The sequence below is a fragment of the Equus asinus genome, chromosome 22, assembly GCF_041296235.1.
Source record: "Equus asinus isolate D_3611 breed Donkey chromosome 22, EquAss-T2T_v2, whole genome shotgun sequence".
Taxonomy (NCBI): domain Eukaryota; kingdom Metazoa; phylum Chordata; class Mammalia; order Perissodactyla; family Equidae; genus Equus; species Equus asinus.
The window spans coordinates 11,764,414-11,785,384 of NC_091811.1; the positions used below are offsets into that span (position 1 = coordinate 11,764,414).

Below are 20,971 nucleotides of genomic sequence, written 5' to 3' on the forward strand. Positions count from 1 at the left end.
GAATGCTAGTAGCCAGTCTGGAGAAATAAGGTTTAAATAACCCCTAAACAGCTGATTCCATGAGAAGAAGAAGGACCACAAGGGAAGAGCGGAGCAGCCCTTTGTCAGACCTTCTTCTCCTGCCCTTTCCACAGCCGGCTCAGAGGGAGCACACGGCTGAGTGGCCCTTTCTACCTGGTGCCTGCAGGACAGAAGCACTTTCCAGGGAAAGCCCCTGTATCAACAGGACAGCTCGGAAGACTTTTTCAGAACAGCAATGATCTCACGTACTTGGAAGAGACAGAACAGTTGTGATATTTGCTGATTCTTACTTGATCAAGGGGAAGTGTTGGGGGCTTATGTGGTGGCAGCTCTTCCTGCGATGCTGCCGGTGCTGGGGTCTTTGGAAACGAGGCCTGTGCCTGGACCGGATGCATTTGTATTCTAGACATAAGAAAGGAACAGTGAGAAAGAAAGAAGATATAGTAATTAGAAAAGAAAAAAAGATACTTGAATCCTATCTCAGGCAAATACTGCCTTAATTATCCAAGTGATCAAACTTGCAATCAGTACTGGAAAAGTGACATTATGTGCCCCTAGGTGTGACACAAGAAGTCACGACACCACATATGTAATGTGCCTGAGGGAACTGTTTAATCTGACATGAGGAAACAATGAGAAGAATCCAGAATCTGGGAGACACTACATAAGAACTGGCCTGGAGTCTTTGAAAAACAAAAACAGTAATAAGATGAATGTTGTAAATTAAGAGACTAAACACACATAGCAACCAAATGTAAATACATGAACCCTGAATGGATCCTGGACGGGAAAAAAATCAAAACAAAGAAACACAGCTATAACAGACATTGTGGCGACAAGTGAAGAAATTAAGTAAGGACTCTACATTACATAAGGTTATCTTCCTTGGGTGTGAGGACAGTCTGAGACTGTGCTCCAGGAGAATGTCCTTATTCTTAGGAGATGCATGTTGAAGCACTGAGGGATAAAGGGTCATGGTGTCTGCAACTTACCTCCCAATGGTTTAGAAAAGGGGCAAAGAAAAGAAATGAAATGACAATAGATATTTATGGAGGTACCAAACAAATATGGCAAAACGTTAAGTTGGGGAGAGGGTTTGGAGGCAAGGGCTGCTTCGGTGGACACACTGGTTTTTAAGTTGGATGGTATTGGTTTTATGATTAGGCTTCATAACTTTAATATGAACAATTTTATCTACACATCTCTTATATATTATTATTATTATTTTTTTTTTTTTTAAAGATTTTTTATTTTTTCCTTTTTCTCCCCAAAGCCCCCCGGTACATAGTTGTGCATTCTTCGTTGTGGGTTCCTCTAGTTGTGGCATGTGGGACGCTGCCTCAGCGTGGTCTGACGAGCAGTGCCATGTCCGTGCCCAGGATTCGAACTGACGAAACACTGGGCCGCCTGCAGCGGAGCGCGCGAACTTAACCACTCGGCCACGGGGCCAGCCCCCTCTTATATATTATTAATTTGGAAACCTCCTGGATCACAGATCACCTCAGTGGGTCTTTAAAAACATCACCATTTCCGAGAATTCTTATGAGGATATTATATGACTTGTTCCAATTCTAGATAAACCTAGTTCTTTCATTCAACATTAGGGTAAGAAATGAGGGTAAGGAGTAAACCCTGAACACCACACATGACCTCCCATACTCCCAGGGTTTGAGAGAGACCTCTTGGTCAGTGCGTCTGAACTCAGCAGCAATGTTAAACCCTCTGCCTACAGCTCTCAACCCAGCTGCCAAGTTTCTAATATCAAAATCTAACAAAACAGTCATTTAAAAGTCAATTCACTTTCAAGAGGGAAAGAAAACACCAAAGATAAAATTGGACTCTGAACGCTAACACATTTCCAGTAAGTCATCAATGATTGACATGCGTGATCCCAGACCTAGACCACTAAAGTTTATCTTTATTCCTAAGACTATTTTTCTTTTTAAAACCAACACCTATTCTTTTTTCAAAAAAACTCAATCTAATGCAATCTTACCCTGACGGTCTGTACATGTCCTGGAAAGGTCCCCTCATTCCACTTCCAGCGGCAACGTGTTCCATCATTACTGCTTGAAAGTGGCCCAGGCCCTCCTCTTGGCAGCGATAGATGGGGCCCTCCTGAGAGAGGCCATTGGGCTGGGCGGCCGCTGGGTGGCGAGGAGGGTGAGCAGCCACAGGGGAAGAGTAAGCCCTGGGCTGGAAGTGGCTGGCCGGCCGCTGAGGGGTGTAAGGAGGCCCCGACGGTAGCATCACGCCGTGGGGTGGGAAAGCAGATGAGCCAAACCCCATCCCCGAACTCAGAGGGGGAGGAGGACTTCCATAAAGATATTCGTTGGCTGACAATGAACTCTGTCGCTTGGTAGCTGCATTATGGTTGTCCAGGTCTAAAAATTCTTTGGGACTTTCTGGCCTCTCCATAGACTCATCCAGCTTCTCTCCCTCTGGACCAGGATTCTGCCCCTCAGTGGTGACCACCGTGGCAGCCACCGCCTCCATTCGGGGTGGGGAGGTTAAGGCAGCACCCAGTGTCTCACAGCCTTGGAGATCAGCCATGGCGCTCTTATCTGAGAAGAGGGGTCTTGGTGGCAGAGGATGACTAGGTAGGGGCCCACTTGGGCTTCCCGGGGGATGGAGATGTCTCTGCCAGTCAGAAAAACCCTGTGGACATGTATAATAAGGAGTTCGCTGATAGTGATGGTAGGAAGCCTGAGGTGGTGGCTGGTAGGAATACCTCATCCCTTGGTGGGGGCGATACCGGGGAAAGATCCCCGAATGCGGGTTGTTAGACTGAAAGCCCCTGGGGGGAAACTGCTGAGGGTGTGAGACTGAGGGTTTACCTCCCATCACAGGGCCCAAAGCCTGCAGGCCTGGAGTGATGTGGTAATGTGTAGCTGAACTTGGGTATTCCAGGCCAGGCATGTACAAGGGAGAAAACTGGCTTATGGTGCCTCCCATCAAATTAGGGTCTGTGTTAGGAAGCGTAGCTGGCGTCTGTCCTGTACATGGCATGGTGTCCTGCAGTGTTTTGCCTCTGGGGCACAGTGGCTTTTCTGAACCACTACCACTGAAGCCCTTCCCCTCTGACCCACACGGGGATGCTTCAACGATCACTCCGTTTTCGGGTAGAGCCCCTCTCTCCGCCAGCCCGGCGAGGTCTCTCATACACCCTTGGGCTGGTGTGCTGGCATAGCTGCTCTCTGTGGTCCAGGGACTCTTGCCCTTTGTTGCTTTACAGTTGTCTCCAGATTCCAAGGAGTCGCTTTTGAGCCTCGGGCCTTCTGTTTCCCTTTCTTGTGGAGAGCTCTGCCTGGCACAGTCGGTCTGCAGAGGAGGCGTGGGGTGAGGTAGTTGTTTGAGGTACACCCCCTCTGATGCACCGACACTTGGTGGTTTCTCCTCAAGCCCAGGCAAGGGATCTGCTGCAAGAAAAATGGAGAAAAAATACTAATTCAGTAGCTGAAATGACACTACTGAGGGACATGTTAATGAAAAGAACATAAGCAGTCAGATAAGGGGACTCAGAGTTGAGGTGGATGTGTGGCCATTCAAGCTTCTTTTGAGAGTCCCTGAAAGGGTCCTAATGTTGAGGCCCTTGCACACTCCCTTTCACAGACCAGGAGGTAAGACCCAGCACCTCTACGGCTACTTGGAGGGTCTGCCAAAGAATGGAGATGTCCTGGCCTCCCTCTTCCTGTGCTGTCACAGCCAGATTAGTAAGAAGGTGTGAGATGACTCCATGGACTTCCAGCAGATGCATGTAAGTAGAGCAGGACGGCACAGGTGTCACTAGAATTGCAAGCCAGGCTGGGAAGCTCTAAAACTCACACGATGAAAAGGACCAGGACGTGCTGGGTATCAGGAAGGCTGGATCCCCGACTTCTGCTCCATCAGAACATAAGCTCCACAGGAGTAGGGGCTCTGTTGTGTTCCCCACCATATTCTCAGTACTTGCACAAAACGGGGACTCAGTCAATATTTACTGAATGAACGAAAATATTCATCTTGTCTGGATGTTTTGAAAACAAGATGCCTACAGCATAAAACTCAAAAGGCATCTTTAACATGTTACAGAAATTTAATAAACCCAAACAAATTAATATACTAGACTCAGATGCTTAATTACAAACTCAGAATTGTCTTGCTAATGTACCACCCATAAATATGGTCTTATTATTATAATCTTTCAAGTAGGACAGAATTGTTGCCCAGGTGTGGTCCAAATACAATTCTGGTAACAGATCTTAAGGACAAGATTAAGGATTAACAGCAACTTTTAAAGATCTACTAGGATCTCAGGCTACTGATGAACTAACGCTGCTTTAAAGATCAAAGGTACAAGTATACAATGAAAATTAAAATCTGCACTTTTCATTATTCAGTCAGCACAAAACATGGTGGCTAACAAACAGACTTCTCCAAGGTCTCACCAGAGGGACTCTTGTTTTAAAGCTTTGAATTCCAGACATCATCTGAAATCAGTATTAAAAAATCCTGCTAGAGCTGGTGTTCAGAAAGTAGGCCTTTCCTTGAAAGAAACACTAAGAAGTTAAGTTTGAGTTTAGGCCTATTATCAATTTTATGTGGAATCTTCATATTTTATAAAAGTCTAGGTGCCTTCCTTACCAGTCACGAACTGAAGAAAATTACATGCAATACATGCTAGACATCTATCCTAGAAATAAACATCAATCACACAAAGTGTTCATCTTTCTCCTCCAGTTTCAGGTTTACTCTCTTAAATGGCACTTCTAAGAAATTCTTTCAAGATTTGCTAGATCTCACTATTCTTCACTCTTAGTAGATACAGACATGTACTCAAAATGAACAGAAGGATGAGAGTAGACTTTAAGTAAAATACTGAAAACTTATTTCATAATGAAACTTTCAAGACAGGGATTCTGAAAGGCAGTTTGATGATGCAGGGGGTAAGAGCATGGATGCTGACCGAGTCTGTGGGTTCAAATCTCAGGTCCACCACTTACTAGTGAGGTAAGGGCAGATAATCTAGTGTCTTTGTGCCTTGGATTTTCCATGTAAAAACAAGGATGATAACAGTAGCTATCTCAAAGGTTTGTTCTGAGAATTATTGAGTTACTACACACACAAGTCTCAAAAAGAGTGCCTGGCACAGTGAGTACCACACCTGTGTAGTGATCACCATCACCAGAAATCCTTCTGGATCTTTGGACCAAAAACAATACTATGATTGGCCTGACCCTCAGTAATTCAAGAAAGAGAAGCTGGAAACCAGTTTACAATTGGTTTGATATTCTGTGTAAAGAGATTACTCATGACTTCAACAGCTTACACAGCAGGAAGTCAGACAAAAGTGACAGCATAAATTACCTCGGTCATTCTCAGGCTCTTGTGTCTCACTGTCATCCGGCATCCTCCCAGGGTTCCCCAAGGCAGGCTTGGGGGCAGACACACTTACTGATGCTGAGTGAGCAGCTGGTGGGAAGGGGCTAGGCGCGTGGTGGGGAGCGGGCTGTCGGGGGTGGTAAGGCACACCTGGCGGGCAGACACGGGAAGACAGCTGCTGCATGGCGATCATCTCCGGGCTATCCATCATGGAGGCCCCTCGCTGCACACCCCGCAGTGCCTGGGAGGGAGCTCCAAAGAGAGGACTGGGCGCTAGGGCTGGAGGTGGCTGTAACCGATGTCCACCAGATTTACAGGGTGGTCGCATATACCCTGAAGAAGGGACTCCATGAGGTAGAAAGTTTGACTGTTCAGTCCACTGGTTTGGAGGGAGAGGTGGTCTCATCACTGGGGAATCCATCATGTGACCAAGAGTACGAGGCTGGTGAGAGGGTCCCGGCCCCATGGGGGGCTTCTCATCTGGCCCCAAGGGTCCTGGGTTTGTAGCACCGTGGTTCCCATTCCAGACAGCAGACTGCACTCGATTCAGGTACTTGTATGATCGGTACATGTGGCCAGGAGGAATTTCTGAGCTTTCAGGAAAGTCTAGGGGTCGGGCTGGAGCCCCACCGTGCCTGGGAGTAATAAATCCTGGCTGGAATTGAGTTGGGGGATACATATTTCCATCCTGACTGGGGCCACTCATCTGCCCAAGCTGCAAGGATCCAGGGTGTGATCCCATGTTAGCAATCTGCGTCAGTCCTCCACACACCTGATTCTCTTCGGCTGTGCCTAGCCTGGGTCCTCTATGGTTGTTAATTCCAACAGGAGGCTGGCAACAAGAGAAGACAGCAGAGTTCACCAGACCGAAAGAATAAGGCATACTTTGTAACGTGCTTAATCTAGAGAAACAGATGCTACAGAAGAAGAGATAATAAATTGAATTTAACCTGGGAAGAGACTGCATGTCTGACATTTTGCACCTGCACCTTCTGAGGAGGCTGCTTACCTGCATGGCAAAAGCTGGCTGCTGCTGTCCAGGCTCTCGAGGGTGCGGCTCTGGGACTCTAGGGGAGACATATAAGGCGGCAGGGTCTGATCCTCGAAGAGGGCCAAATGCTCCTGGTACTGCTGGCCTCTGGAGGGCAATGAGCAAAGGCAAGAGGAGAAAAAAAAGAGAAAGCACAGACATTCAGTAGAAAATAAGGACTTTCGTGAAGATGAATGTCCTGCTAAAATAACACAGACCACTAACAACGCAGGAGAGAGGGCCAGGAGAGGAAGATGGCCCAGCACACGGCTCACCTAGCTCAGGACCAGCTCCTGAGCCCAAAGCAATTTCCCTCTCCAGGAGAGACAAACTGGTGTTTCTTAATCTCTTTCATTATTGCCTCCTCCCTGCAGGAGACTTTTTAGCCAACTTTTCCCCTAATTGCCCCCCACCATGAAATTTTTCTTTCTTTCTTTTTTTTGGAGAGGAAGATTGACCCTGAGCTAACACCTCCGCTATTCTTCCTCTGCTTTATGTGAGGTGCCATCACAGCATGGCTTGACAAGCGGTATTAGGTGTGTGTCCAGGATCTGAACCTGTAAACCCCTGGGGTTGCTGAACTGGAGCACGTAAACTTAACCACTACACAACGGGGCCAGCCCCAATGAAATTTAATACCACCGATATGCTGTATATTTTACATACTGTATGTGCTCTGTGTTTTATACACATGAAAAAAGGCAGTTTTTTCTAATCCCAATTTCCGCCCATGTTGAGAACGTGTGGTTCAAATGATCAAGAGAAAGGGGGATTTAAAATAAAGGAAGAATAAAGGAAGGACAGATGAAGGGAGAAGAAATCATCTCTACAAATAAAAATTGTTTTGGAAGAGGAGCCAATCAAAAAGGCTTACTTCCCCTTTGAATTCACCAACTAGGAGAAACCCCAACAGCTTAGCTGTTCCTTACCATCTGGTTTAAAAGGGGTGTCTGGCTGGGCATCCCACTGTAACAGAGGGGACGAGAAAAGCCTCGGCCATGTGAGGCGCCCCCGCCCCGAGGGAGTTGGGAGGAACTGCTGTTCGGATCATCTGCAGAAGGGGAGGCTCGGCGCGCGGGTGGCAACGGCTGCCCTCCATTCTCAATGGGCTGCTGTTTCCGGCTGGGCCCCTCGGGGTCCCTGGAGCGGGTCCAAACATGGCTTCCGCCACTTCGCCCCGCCCGATTCCGTCTCTTCTCCCGCTTTTCATCCTCTCTGATCCAAAACTCTTCATCTGTGTCTCCATCTTCACCGGGAAAATGCTTCATCATAGCCCGATGGAAACACCTCTCCAGATTATCAGACATCTTGGTATACTCTATAGGAAGACACAAGGATCGACTTTCAGGTACAGCTTTTTCAGGCCACAAGGACTATTCTCCTAATAAACAAGAATAGGTGCTACTCGGGTAAACGCTGAGTTTAATTCAGCTCGAGTGCATATTACGTTGTAGAGCTACAGGTGCAAGTTGAAGACACGGTTTCAATCCTCAGAGGCTCCAGGCTGCATTGCTGGGAGTCTAGGACTATTACCTCAAACCTGTGAAAATTTAATTCTGTAAGGCTAAATTGCAGAAATATTAAATATGATCACTGAATCTGCCCAAGTGTTTAAACGGAGGCAGTTTGAGCTAATGCACAAATGAGCCCACGTTTCTATACTCGGAGCCATATACACCTTGTTATTAGAGATCTACTCTGCAGACTTGTCAACACGATCTAGAATCAGCTCTATCTAGGTTCAGTCTCATCAGTGGTTAACTGTCTGTGTCAAGAAGGCACAGCACAAACTAGACCCAGACTGGTCTCTAAGATAATAAGAAACAAGCTGAGCCAAGGTAGCCACCAGATACGCTCTCGTCATGTGGCACAGGAGAGTGGGCCTGGCACACATTTTGTAGGTGGCTGGAATGGCCAATCTGATGGCTTAATACACATTCTCTTTATAGTTGCAAAGAAAGGGGTGAGTCACTAGAATGTGTATTTCTAAGAGAGAAGGCGTTGTATGCTTGCTTACAATGGTCCAGCAAATGTGTACCCAGAGCAAACTCCTTCCCCACTCACCACTACTTTCTCCATTGTATTTCCGACAATTCCTGAACATAGTTTTCATGTCATTTACAAATTCCTCCTTGGTACAGTATACACCTCCATTCAGTTTCTTTTCCATGCTTGAGATATCCATGGGGACCTAAAATAGGACACCTTAAGTTATAACATGATTGAGAAAAAAACATCTCATAGTCCCCATGAGGCAAAGGAATCATGCTGTTACGAGATGCTGAAAAGCCTGGTGTATACCCAACGACCCTGATTTTCAAGGAACAACAGATGAACTTAAACAAAACAAAACAAACAACAACAATGCAAAATTAAGACAAATATACCATAGGAGGTATAATTGCAAAGGCAGCCTCTACCTTAATAATCTGGTAGTAGTTTGGGGCATATGATTCATCCACAGGCTCCAAAAAGGGCCAGGAATCCTTGTGAGCCTTTACCACATCTAGAACTGAGAGCCACAGGAGAGAGCTTAGTTCACATGCACACTAGGGAATACTTCTACCAGAAATACAATAGTTGAGAATGGGAAACTGACCTTTATACATGGCAGTGAAATCATCATCCAACTCAAAGCTGTAAATCATAAAATAAGAAATCAATAGTAACTTTGATCACCTTCTCTTAGTTCCTTAATCCAATCACAGACACACGCTGATTGCAACAAGATTTGGAATAGTCCCAATAAATTTTTCTAAAGATAAGTCTGGAACACTGATAACACTCCAGGAAATAATTATAAAGATAAGAGTTAGCAAACCTTAGTAAAAAAGGGAATATCATTTTCCTCATCTATAAAATGATGAGGTTCGCCTAGATGATCTGGAACTTAATTTATGATTCTATAATATCAGTTATTTAATAGCACAATTCTTTCCAGGTTTACTTTACTCTACTTAATTTTTTTAATGTAACAAATAATAATCCAAAAAAGCACTCATTAGACTGAGGAGCGTGTGGACACTGAGCGCTAACTCCACACAGGGCTGTTTTGAGGATTAAACGAGAAAGAGCCTGGCAAATGTGACCGGCTGTTACTGCCAGTATCATTAAACACTCACAGGTCTTTAGTCTTCTTTTCTTCCCTCATGGGGGAGCTAGGATCCAGATGAGAAAGTTCTGGGGGGAGCTCCTTTCCTTGTGCCAGCAACCATGCCCTTTCTTCCCTGAGCTTTCTCCTCTTAGCTCGATCTACAGTGAACACAAAGCATCGCAGCACCATGAGTCAACTGCTTTCTAGGCCATTAGAGAGGAGGAAGAAACAAAGATCACCAAAGTAGTATTAGGAAACTATTTTTGCTTTCTTTCCATCCTCTTTTTGGTAATTAGGATGATTCCATAGTGGAATGCTTTTAAGAAAAATATAAACGAATGGGACCCATTTCCTTAGTCATCATATTGAGTTTAAGTCGGGGGATGAGGGAGATATGGGTGGGCAGTGGGATGGGGAGTGGGGAAAGAGAAAGGTAGAAGAAAAACAGAATTAGAAGAAAAAGGAAAAATAGAAGATTGAACGAGGATTATCCTTCTTTGACTACCTAAGGCTTTCCTAGCTTTCTCTCAAAAAAAGCAACATCCGTTTTTTAGGATCAGACTCTCAATCCAAACATACATACAGGATTTTATATGCACATCCAAGCTCTCAAGGTTTCACATTTACAAAGGCATTCACACACACCAATTGTCTTTGCTCTGCAACCCACCCCCGCCATGGTCAATGGCCCCTACCAAGCCATGGTAGAACTAAGTTTGGCTGGGAACAAAGGAAAGATGCCAGCTGAACTGGCAAGGAGTTGACAGACACGGATGACTTTTCTCTGGCTCATAGCCATGGCCCTGAGAAACATACTTGGCATTCCACTACCAGCTCCATGGGGCACTCATTGCCAGCAGGGAACAGGAAGGTCAGAAAATAAAAGAGGCAGGGAGACGAAGAACACTGTCAGACAGCAAGAAACAAAAATGGAAAGGAGAAGCCAGGAAAGATCCTCTGTTTTCTTCTCCAAAGGATCTACTCCACGTCAGTCCACTGCTGTGAGTGTGGCGTGACCCTGCCAATAGCGCACCCCTGCCGACTTCCACTGACCTGTGCTTTTGCTCCTACATTATCTCCACTTGTAAACATAGAGTGACCGACATCTGCTTTAATTACAAAGGCACTTTACCATTGAAAACATTTAAAACTATTTTAAGAGAACAATTTTAAGCTTAAAGAAAAGTGTAACTAAATTAATGAATACCCACGTACCTACCAAACCGTCAAAGCTAACATTTTTACCTTATTAACTTGAATACAGTACTTCACAGCTTAATAATCCATTTTCTAGTTGACTGCAATTTTCCACATTTTGTAAACAGTATTATAATGACCATTATTTTGACATGTCTTCTTATGCATGTGTGAGAGCTCTCTGTGATACAAACGCAGCAGTGGAATTGCCAGACATAGGCATATATATCTCCCATAACTTTATCAGGCACTGTCAATGCTTTCCAAAGGGTTCCATCTATCCTTTCAATAGTGATTTGAACTACCTCACACTCACTTGATAAAATTTTAGCATTTTGCCAAACTGATGACTATCACAGGGAATTCTGATGTTCTCATTCTCGTTTTTCTAATTAAAGTGAGAACGAACATATCTTCTATGCTTACTGGCCATTGAACATCCTCTCCCGTGAACTTCCTTTTTACGGTCCTTGCGTTTTTCCCCCTCTGGGTTGCTGAATTTCTTGCTGATTTGAAGAATTGCTTTAAATAATCTGGATCACAAGTCTTTGTTGACTATGTGTTAAAATCACCTTCTAGTCTGTAGTTTGTCTTTTCACTTTGTTTATAGTGTTTTCGCCATATTTAACTTTTCAGCAATTAATCTAATCAAATATATCAATCTCTCTCCCCTTATAGTTTGAATTTTTCATACTTAATAAATTCTTTATATCTTGAAGATATTCACCTATATTTTCTCCAAAAGGGTTTTGGCCTTTGGTCTATCCAGAACTTATCCTTATATGAAAAGCAGAGATGTAATTGTTTTCCCCATCAGTAGGCGAAGGTACTGTATCACTTACTAAAGAACCCACATGCCTACCAAGGTCTGTTTCTGGGTATTCCATTTCATGGTCTCATCACCTATCTCCGTGCCAACACCATTCTCTCTCATTCACTGTAGCTTTTATTTTGCCATCTGATAGAATGAATGTCCCTACCATACCATTTTTGGAAATTATCTTGGCTATCCTTGGTCCTTTGCTCTTCTGTATGAATCTTAGGAACACAAAACGATTTATTTAACAGCAAATACTGAGCCAGGGTCAAACTTTCCCACTTGTTCAATACTTTTCTTTAAAGTTGGTTTGTTCAAATCAACTCAAAAAAGGTCCACACATTGCATGTGGTTGATATGTCTCTTAAATCTAGTTGAATTTCTAACAGTATCCTCTCCAATTTATTTGGTGGAGAAACTTGGTAATTTTGTCTTTGTAGAACTTCCCACATTCTGAATTTGGCTGACGGCATCTTCACTGTGGTGTTAATGTGCCCCCCAACTCCTTGGACCTCCTGTAAACTGGCAGTTACATCTAGAGGCTTTGAACAGACGAACAGGTTTGACTTGGGGGCAATACTATGTCATAAGTGATGCTGTGTATTTCCCTATCACTCATATCAGGAGAAATAGATCTGGTTTTCTCTCTTCATTATGTTAAATTTCATCAGTGTTAACCTGACCCTTCCATTATAAAGTTCCTCATCGGTCTTTCACCCAAAGTTTAACCAGAGTTCCAAGACAGAATTAAGGCGCAGGGAAAATTATTTTTGTGACTGTTTTCTCAATAGTTCCAAGGTATGTATTCAGTACCTCTAAAGACACACAGAAGAGAAGTTAATTCATTACGTGCAGTGGATGCTTTGGGTCCAGGGTTTGCAAAGAGCAAACTATGCATGTAGGGCGACTAGCTGACTGCTTGTGTAATAATAAATACCTAAGCAAGGTTTTATGGGAACAGAGCCCCATATGGCCTCCAAGCCTCAATTATTTACCTTCTGGCCCTTTACAGAAAGTTGGTGGATCTCTACTTTAGGGCATTAGGTCTCAACAGTCTCCTGAAACCTTAGCTGAGAGCAGCTTTGCCTACATCCAGTCTTCCATTATTTGTTATTCAAATTCTATTATTCCTGCTACATTTATTGACCAAATTCTTTTCCTCATAAGTTATTTGCATATTCTGAAATACAGTCTGTAAAGAGAAGGAAACAAAAACACTTGATTCTTTCCTCTATTTTACCAGTTTTCAGAATAACAAGCTGTCCCATTAAACTCCTACAGTGATCACTGATTTTTAAAAAAATATCATTATGAACTCATGAATTTATAACTCATTGGATGTTTTGTAATCTATTAAGTTTTTTGTTTTATTTCTTCAGTGCTTGGAATGTCCCATTTTGGCCAGCGAGAGCCCCTTCAGGTTGGCTCCTGTACTTTTTGACAGAGTTCCAGGAGTCTTTGATGCTTCTTTGCTTTCTATTATAAAAGAGTCTAGGCTCATCTTACATTTTTACTGCCCTAGTACTGAAATCAGTCATTTTCCGAGTCTTCATTCCTTCTGGAGGGAAATTATATTTAGAGACCACCATCTGAGTGTTAGGCATGCTCATTGCTATTGGGTCATGCTATCTTTAAAAAATTATTCATATTGTGGGGCCGGCTCTGTGGCCGAGTGGTTAAGTTCGCGCGCTCCGCTGCGGCCGCTCAGGGTTCGGATCCTGGGCGCAGACACGGCACTGCTCGTCAGGCCATGTTGAGGCGGCGTCCCACATCCCACAACTAGAAGGACATGCAACTAAGATATACAACTATGTACGGGGGGGGGGGGGGCGGTTTGGGGAGATAAAGCAGAAAAACAAACAAACAAACAAAAGAATGGCAACAGTTGTTAGCCTAGGTGCCAATCTTTAAAAAAAAAAAAATTATTCATATTGATAGTTGTATAATAATAATAATGAATCTAGCTACCTGGCTGTATTCTTATAATAGTTTCTTGACTATTTCCTGGGAGTTTGAAATCATACATTTCCTAAACAATATATATACATATGTATATATACATACATTTCTTTCCTTTGTTGAGAAGAAATCCCTACAAAACAATACAATATGGAATAGAATCAATGATAGAGAAAATCTTTGTTTTCTTCCTGACTTTAAAAGGAAATAATTATGTTTCCCATTAAACAGAATGTTCAGTTCAGATTTTTTTTAGATACTAGTTAAGAAAGTTCCATTTTTTTTTTTTAAAAAAGATTGGCACCTGAGCTAACATCTGTTGCCAACTGTCTTTTTTTCCTTCTTTTCCCCAAAGCCCCCCCAGAACATAGTTATAGGTCCTTCTGGTTATGCTATGTGGGACGGCGCCTCAGCATGGCCTGACGAGTGGTGCCATGTCTGTGCCCAGGATCCGAACCAGTGAAACCCTGGGCCACCGAAGCAGGCGCGTGAACTTAACCACTCGGCCACTGGGCTGGTCCTCTTCTTGCTTTCTAAATCACAGGATTTGTGTTTTTCATCAAATGAAAAAAAATCTCAACCGTTACATCTGAATATTTTCTCTAGCCTATTCTCTTGGTTGTTTCATTCTAGAACTTATAGTAGACACATACTGCATCTTTCATGCTATACACCACCTGAGTCAGTTATTAAGCTATTTCTATGAGCTCCAAATCCATCATTTCTCCATTCTCTGCTGGCTTTACATTCTGTCAAAAGGGAGTACTAGAGGGAGAATGAGAGGCAAGATGACGGGAGAAGGGACTTCTTTCTTCTTGTTTGCTTGCTGTTGCCATTCAACACTACCCCAGCATTGGTCCTTCATCTGTGGAGAGGCAGCTGGTTCTGATAACCCAGTTCTTTTGGTAGTCCCAGAAGCAGGTTGCTGCCTGCCTAGAGAGGCACCATCTTCAGGTGTCAGAGGTCCAACTTTGCACAGCCCCTCAACTTCCAGGTTCTGATAACCCCAACCTCTTCCCTTTGTTTCCCTTGCTTTAGGGGTGCTACTTCAGAACTCCTTTAACCTTTTTTTTACTTCTCTAACTTCTGTTTAACCAAGGACCCATATGTAGTTTTTGTTTTCATAACCAGACACTGAATGATTAACCAAAGGTAACTTCCTTCGTCATGTCTATCTTCTTTATCTCAGTGCTGCATTCTGTAATAATTTCCCAGATATATCTTCCAGGTCGCTGATTCTTTTCTCATGTGTACTTAACCTGTTAACCCAGTTATTAAATTATTATTTCAATAACCATACTTTACATTTTTAGCAGTTCTATTTGTTTCCTTTGAATTTGCCTGTATTTTCATCAAGGTTATTTTTTCCCCTATGTTTACAATTCCTTCCTTTTTATATCTGATAATGCTAAATATATTTCTTCTTTGTCTGTTGCATGTATCACCTACTGCTCACAGTGGTGCTTCCTTGTGTGCTCTGAAAGTCTAGTTTTCTACTCATCTTTTGCAGGGATTTGTTTATGGTTATCATTCTCAAGGTAGAGGTCCTAGACTGACCTAGACTGACCACTCCTGGCAGTCACAATTCAACCTAAGAGTTTGCTCACTTTCTGGATGCTGCTTTTAGTCCCCTAAAAAGAGCTCCTGATAACTCTTCTTTGATTAAGATTTCAGATATGCTCTTTAAAGGGTATTTATACAATATTAGATAAAATATTATAACATATAGATAATATATTACAAATATAATTTCCATGGCAGGAAGAATTTTTAGGTTACCTACTAACCCTACTGAGAGAAAGTCTCAATAATGTCCATTTCCAAACTGACTTGCTCGACTTAGAATGGAGATTTACGCCATTGTCCAGTCTCTTGTAACAACCTTTTTACACAAAGACAACACCAATAAATAGTAGCACATTTATTTGGGCTTTTCCTTTTTAAAAATTTTAGTAAAAAATATATTAAATGTACCTTTTTAAACCATTTTAAGTGTAAAAGTCAGTAGCACTAAGTACATTCACAATGTTGTACAACTACTACCATTATCCATTTCCATAACTTTTTCATCAACCCAAACAGAACCTCTATCTGCTAAATCGTAAATATTCAATCCCCTCTCCCCTACTTATTTCCCTTTGTGTCATGTCTTCAAGGTTCTTCCCTGCTGCAGCACGTATCAGCAATTCATTGCTTTTTAAGGCTATATAATAATCCACTGTAAGTACATGACACATTTTGTGAGGCAAAGGTGATAACAACTACACTGTGGAAATCCAATTATACCACATTTTGTGCATCCATTCATCCAGTGATGGACATTTGGGTTGTTTCTATCTTTTGGTTTCTACTTTTTCTTAATCCACTTCCCTTCTTTCAAATTTCTTTAAACAAATGAAAGCTACAAGCCTCTCCTTGGAAATATGTGCTCATGTGTCACATTACATTAGTTTTACCAGCAATTTCAGGGGACCCTCATCCTAGTGACTGACTGCTAGTACCGGTGGGACGAGGCGTATGAACAGAAGCACACAATCGAGTAAAACTAATCATTAAGTCGTTTGCTTCATCTATAGATAGATCTTAAACATCAATATGAAAAATGTTCTGATGCACCCTCAACACAGATCAATACTGTTATGGTAAAAAGGACCCACACAATAAAATCCTCTTACAATTTAATGTCACAAAAAACTTGTTTCTCTGAGTTAACTGTTACAAACCTTAAAATTCTCCTATCAGTAAATAATCTATTATTTCCTTTTTTTTTTTTTACTTAGCTGCCAAGAAGTCAGGAAAAGTTTCTTGTTGTAACTATTTTATAGCCTGTAAAAATTCTCTCCACATTTCCTCCATGATAACTATCACTGTGAGCTTGCTGTGTGCTAGAGACTGTCCTTCTTTCATTTATTCCTTCTAACAAGGTCTGCATGGCCCTACATGACCTGACTCGTTACCTCTATGAACCATTTCCTGCCAACGTTCTCCTTGCTCTGCTCACTCTGACCCAGCCACACAGGCCTCCTGCCACACAGTCCCACCTCAGTGCCTTTGCACTTGCTGTTACCCCAGACTGCAGGGCTCTTCTCCATCAGATATTCATACGGCACCCTCACTCATTTAATTATTAAGTGCCACCTCTTCCGAGAAGGCCTTCTTTTCTTTTCTTTTCTTTTTTTTTTATTAATGTTATGATAGATTACAACCTTGTGAGATTTCAGTTGTACATTTTTGTTAGTCATGTTGTGGGTACACCACTTCCCCCTCCGTACCCTCCCCCCACCCCCCCTTTTCCCTGGTAACCACCGATCAGATCTCCTTCTCAATATACTAATTTCCACCTATGAGTGGAGTCATATAGAGTTCGTCTTTCTCTGACTGACTTATTTCGCTTAACATAATGCCCTCGAAGGCCTTCTTTTCTTTTTTCTTTTTTGAGGAGGATTAGCCCTGAGCTAACTACTGCCAATCTCTCTCTTTATTGCTGAGGAAGACTGGCCCTGAGCTAACATCCATGAACATCTTCCTCTACTTTATATGTGGGACGCCTACTACAGCATGGCTTTTGCCAAGTGGTGCCATGTCCGCACCCGGGATCCAAACTGGCGAACCCCAGGCTGCTGAGAAGCGGAACATGCGAACTTAACCGCTGCACCCCGGGCTGGCCCCCGAGAAGGGCTTCTTAACAATCTTAACTTAAATGCCATTTATAACACGATGCTCCTTCTTTCTAAACCACTTTTATTTTTCTTGAGATCTCTTACCACTATCTATGATTCTACAATATTTGTTTATTCTCTGTCTTCCCACCATTAGAATGTAAGCTCCAGGAAAGGAGTTTTACTACCAAATTCCTAGAAGAGTGCTTAGCACAGAACAGGTGGTTCAAGAAATACTTGCTGATTTAAACAAAAATGTATAACATAAGCATGACTGATTTTACAGGTATAGAAACTAAACCACAAAAATAAGTTTTGAACCTGTCTGTATAGATTAAGGTTAAATGACAATAGTGCACCCAAGAAGAATGCTGCTGAATTATAAAGAAATGCAAGGCATAGTTACCTTCTAGAGGAATTTCTATCTAGCAGTGGAAATAAAACGTATGCAAAATCTTACAAGTAGAATATAATACATAATGTGGCACAGGATAAATATGTCGATTAAAACACTAAGGGTTTTAGAAGGAAGAAATGATTGAGGTAGGAATCAGGTTAGCCTATTAAGAAACATAAGGCACTACTTAGGAATGGGAGTAAAAATGCATATAAAAGGCCAGAATCCTTTAAATAGCCAAAATTTGTTATAATTTTTCATTGAAACACTGCATTAAAAAAGTTGAATCCATGTTATGCTGTTGTATTCAAAAATTCAAAAAGTTCAATACATTTATTTAAAAGAAAAGAAATATTAGTCTGTATTCAACCAAGCCAAATGATTGGTTTTCACAAGGTTTATCGGGTACAGCTTGTAAATATGGCTGCTAACACACCTGGAGATGGTTGGTATCCTCTGCTTTAACCACAAATGAAAGAAAAATAGTACACCAAGACTAAGACCCAGACCTAAGCCCGAGAAAACTATGTGCCCTCATAATACTAATGGGTAATACCTAGATTTGTATAGTGCCATACTTGAAAAAAATCTCTAAGACTTTTTCTTAAGCACATTTCATTTGTGTTCAAAATTATTTCTGTGAAATTAGTTGTCATCAATACCTTAATTTTTTTTTTTTTGCTATTCCACACAAGGGACATGGCAGAGATGAGAGCAAACAAGCAAGAGCCTGAAAGGAATCCCAAGAATGACAAGCACAAGTACCTTAGCAGGAATGCAACGGCAAGAAGACTGGATCCAGATGCATAAATAAGACAGAATACAACTGACGAGAGATTTAGAGAGAAATAGCTTAGACAAATGCTAGAACCTAGTTTGGTGTGGCTCTGGCTCCAGGAGGGCTATTCTCACACCACATGTAGCTCTCCAGACTGCACAGAAAACCCACATACCTTCCACTGCCTTGACTTTTTCCTCCAACTCTCGTTTCCTCTCCTCCTTTAGCATCTGCTCCTGCTCCTTCTTCTGCACTGCTAGAAGAATCTGCCGTTCTTCTTCCTCCTCTCTGCGCTTCTGTTTTTCTATTCTGGTGAGCACAGGGGTCTCCTGTGAGGAGCCAGGAAGTGTACAGGGTCAATACACAATAAGGTAACATTAGTTCTTTGCCTTGAGTTAAGATTAAATTTTTATTGAACTCGAGTTATTCAATAAATAATACTAGATAGCTACAGAATTTATATCATAACTACAAATTGATGTTATCATCTAAAGAAAAAATGTGTGGATGTATATAAACATATATAAACATTATATATATAGAAACATTAAAAGAATGGAGATTTAAAACAGGGTAAAACTTTTGGGCCCAATGATTTACATAATTTGTAGTCTTTGGAAGATAATCTTATGAAGAATATGATGAACCAGAGAAGACACACTGAGGCAGTTCAGAGACACAATTCTTACAGACTTAATATTTGGTAAAAGTGAAATCTTAAAAAGTATCTTCATCTAAGTAAACTAGAAGGATCACAGATAGTCACTAGAGAGAAGATAGATTCACACCTTCAATAATGTACATAACTTTGAAACCCTTAACTTTCATAGTTGTTTTTTTTTAACTAAAACTGGGGGTTTGGTAGGAAGGGCCACCACTTTCCTTTAAAATACAGAGAAGAAATGAAGGTGACCATATTTATATCATCAGGTGGTCACTGGGAATGTGACTAAGAAATTTACTGAAAGGAAAAGTAAAGACAGGAAAACAGAACCACTACTGCCATTAATTTATGAAAGTTTACTCTGTACATTTTTCCAACATAACTAATTTCTGAGCCATTCTGTAGCCCAGAACACTGAAGCTAGGACTGAGATAGATTATTCATAATTTCTTCCCTTGACTTTTGTGCTGATGTGAAAGCTACAATTTTCAATTTTTTGAAATTGTTATTGATGAGGTAGTAACTGTTGCCTGCAGTAGAGAGCGTAAGCTGCAGAGATACAGAAAAATGAATCAGGTGTCAGCACAGGGAGAATTCACATTACCTCACAGAAAAGGTAAAATTAACCATCCCATTTTAGGTGAAACTTAATCAGGAATGTGAAGCTTTTCTTAACAGATCTTTTCAATAGGAAGACCACCTACGAATCTTCCACGCCAGATAAATTTTCAAAAGTTTTATATCAGGGAAACTGCATAAGTAGTCTTCATGTGGGGAGAAAAAAGATGAATGCAGATTGCCATTTATATAAGTCATCATTAAACACAAACTACTCTGATCACAATTTCATGTTATTTTCTTTATGATTCTTAAAACCAGTCTAGACTCTCATTTGACTCAGAATTTGGAAACGATCTTCCCTGACAGCAGATCTCAAAGTCATTTTTAAAAAAAATTTTTTTTTTCCTTTTTCTCCCCAAAGCCCCCCAGTACATAGTTGTATATTCTTCGTTGTGGGTCGTTCTAGTTGTGGCATGTGGGACGCTGCCTCAGCGTGGTTTGAGCAGTGCCATGTCCGCGCCCAGGATTCGAACCAACGAAACACTGGGCTGCCTGCAGCGGAGCGCATGAACTTAACCACTCAGCCACGGGGCCAGCCCCTCAAAGTCATTTTTATCATTAAAAGTCTATGAGCCTGACTTTAAAAGAGTTTGCCACCTGCAAGGTAAAAATGTGGAGTGAATAAGAGAGGAGAGAGAAAAATAAAACAAAAAAATTAACAATATTGCACACATAACATTGTACTCATAAGGAGCCGCAGCTGCCCAAACAAAATTAGAGAAAGCTTCCTAAAATCTTCATCTAAGAGCAGGCAGTTTAGACATGCGAGATGATGTTTCTGAAACGGGGATGGTCCTGGCACTAAGCAGGACTGTTCTCAGGACTGCATCTCTAGCTATGGCCTCTTGAATGCCATTTAAGCACCTTCCCTGCATTCCAGAAGTACCCACCCCCCAGGGCCACACTTATCCCAACTTTTTGGCAACATTTTTTTTTTTTTTTTAAAGATTTTATTTTTCCTTTTTCTCCCCAAAGCCCCCTGGTACATAGTTGTGTATTTTTAGTTGCAGGTCCTTCTAGCTGCGGCATGTGGGACACTGCCTCAGCATGGCCTGATGAACGGTGCCATGTCTGTGTGCCCAGGATCTGAACCGACGAAACCCTGGGCCGCCGAAGTGGAGTGCTCGAACTTAACCACTCGGCCATGGGGCCGGCAACATTTTCACTCAGCTGAGAAGTCAGGGTGAAACTACAGTTAATGAACCAATTTGCCTTTGCTCCGTTCAGATGTACAGTGACTCCAAGGAGATACCCCTAAGATATCAATTGATAGGGTGGGGGAAAGGGAGAAGACAGAGGAAAACTAAGCTTTGAGAAAGGAATCACCATCACGGCACTGCATAGCCACGTTTTGGTGAACGACAGACCACATA

At 42.1% G+C, this 20,971-nt stretch overlaps 1 protein-coding gene across 8 annotated transcripts in view; it reads right to left on the reverse strand.

Moving 5' to 3' along the window:
- Window positions 1-20,971, reverse strand: part of CECR2 (CECR2 histone acetyl-lysine reader) — a 185,301-nt gene that overhangs the window by 28,083 nt on the left and 136,247 nt on the right. For 4 of the 8 annotated variants that reach the window (XM_070495004.1, XM_070495008.1, XM_070495005.1 and 1 more), the window contains 10 exons: window positions 18,489-18,642; window positions 9,535-9,664; window positions 9,012-9,049; window positions 8,833-8,924; window positions 8,477-8,603; window positions 7,342-7,730; window positions 6,392-6,520; window positions 5,368-6,214; window positions 2,018-3,440; window positions 312-423 (listed from right to left, as the gene is read on the reverse strand). In XM_070495004.1, the coding sequence (XP_070351105.1) occupies window positions 312-423; window positions 2,018-3,440; window positions 5,368-6,214; window positions 6,392-6,520; window positions 7,342-7,730; window positions 8,477-8,603; window positions 8,833-8,924; window positions 9,012-9,049; window positions 9,535-9,664; window positions 18,489-18,642 (3,441 nt within the window). The remainder of the gene's footprint in view (window positions 1-311; window positions 424-2,017; window positions 3,441-5,367; window positions 6,215-6,391; window positions 6,521-7,341; window positions 7,731-8,476; window positions 8,604-8,832; window positions 8,925-9,011; window positions 9,050-9,534; window positions 9,665-18,488; window positions 18,643-20,971) is intronic. The other 4 variants (XM_070495011.1, XM_070495010.1, XM_070495007.1 and 1 more) reach the window with 4 other exon arrangements.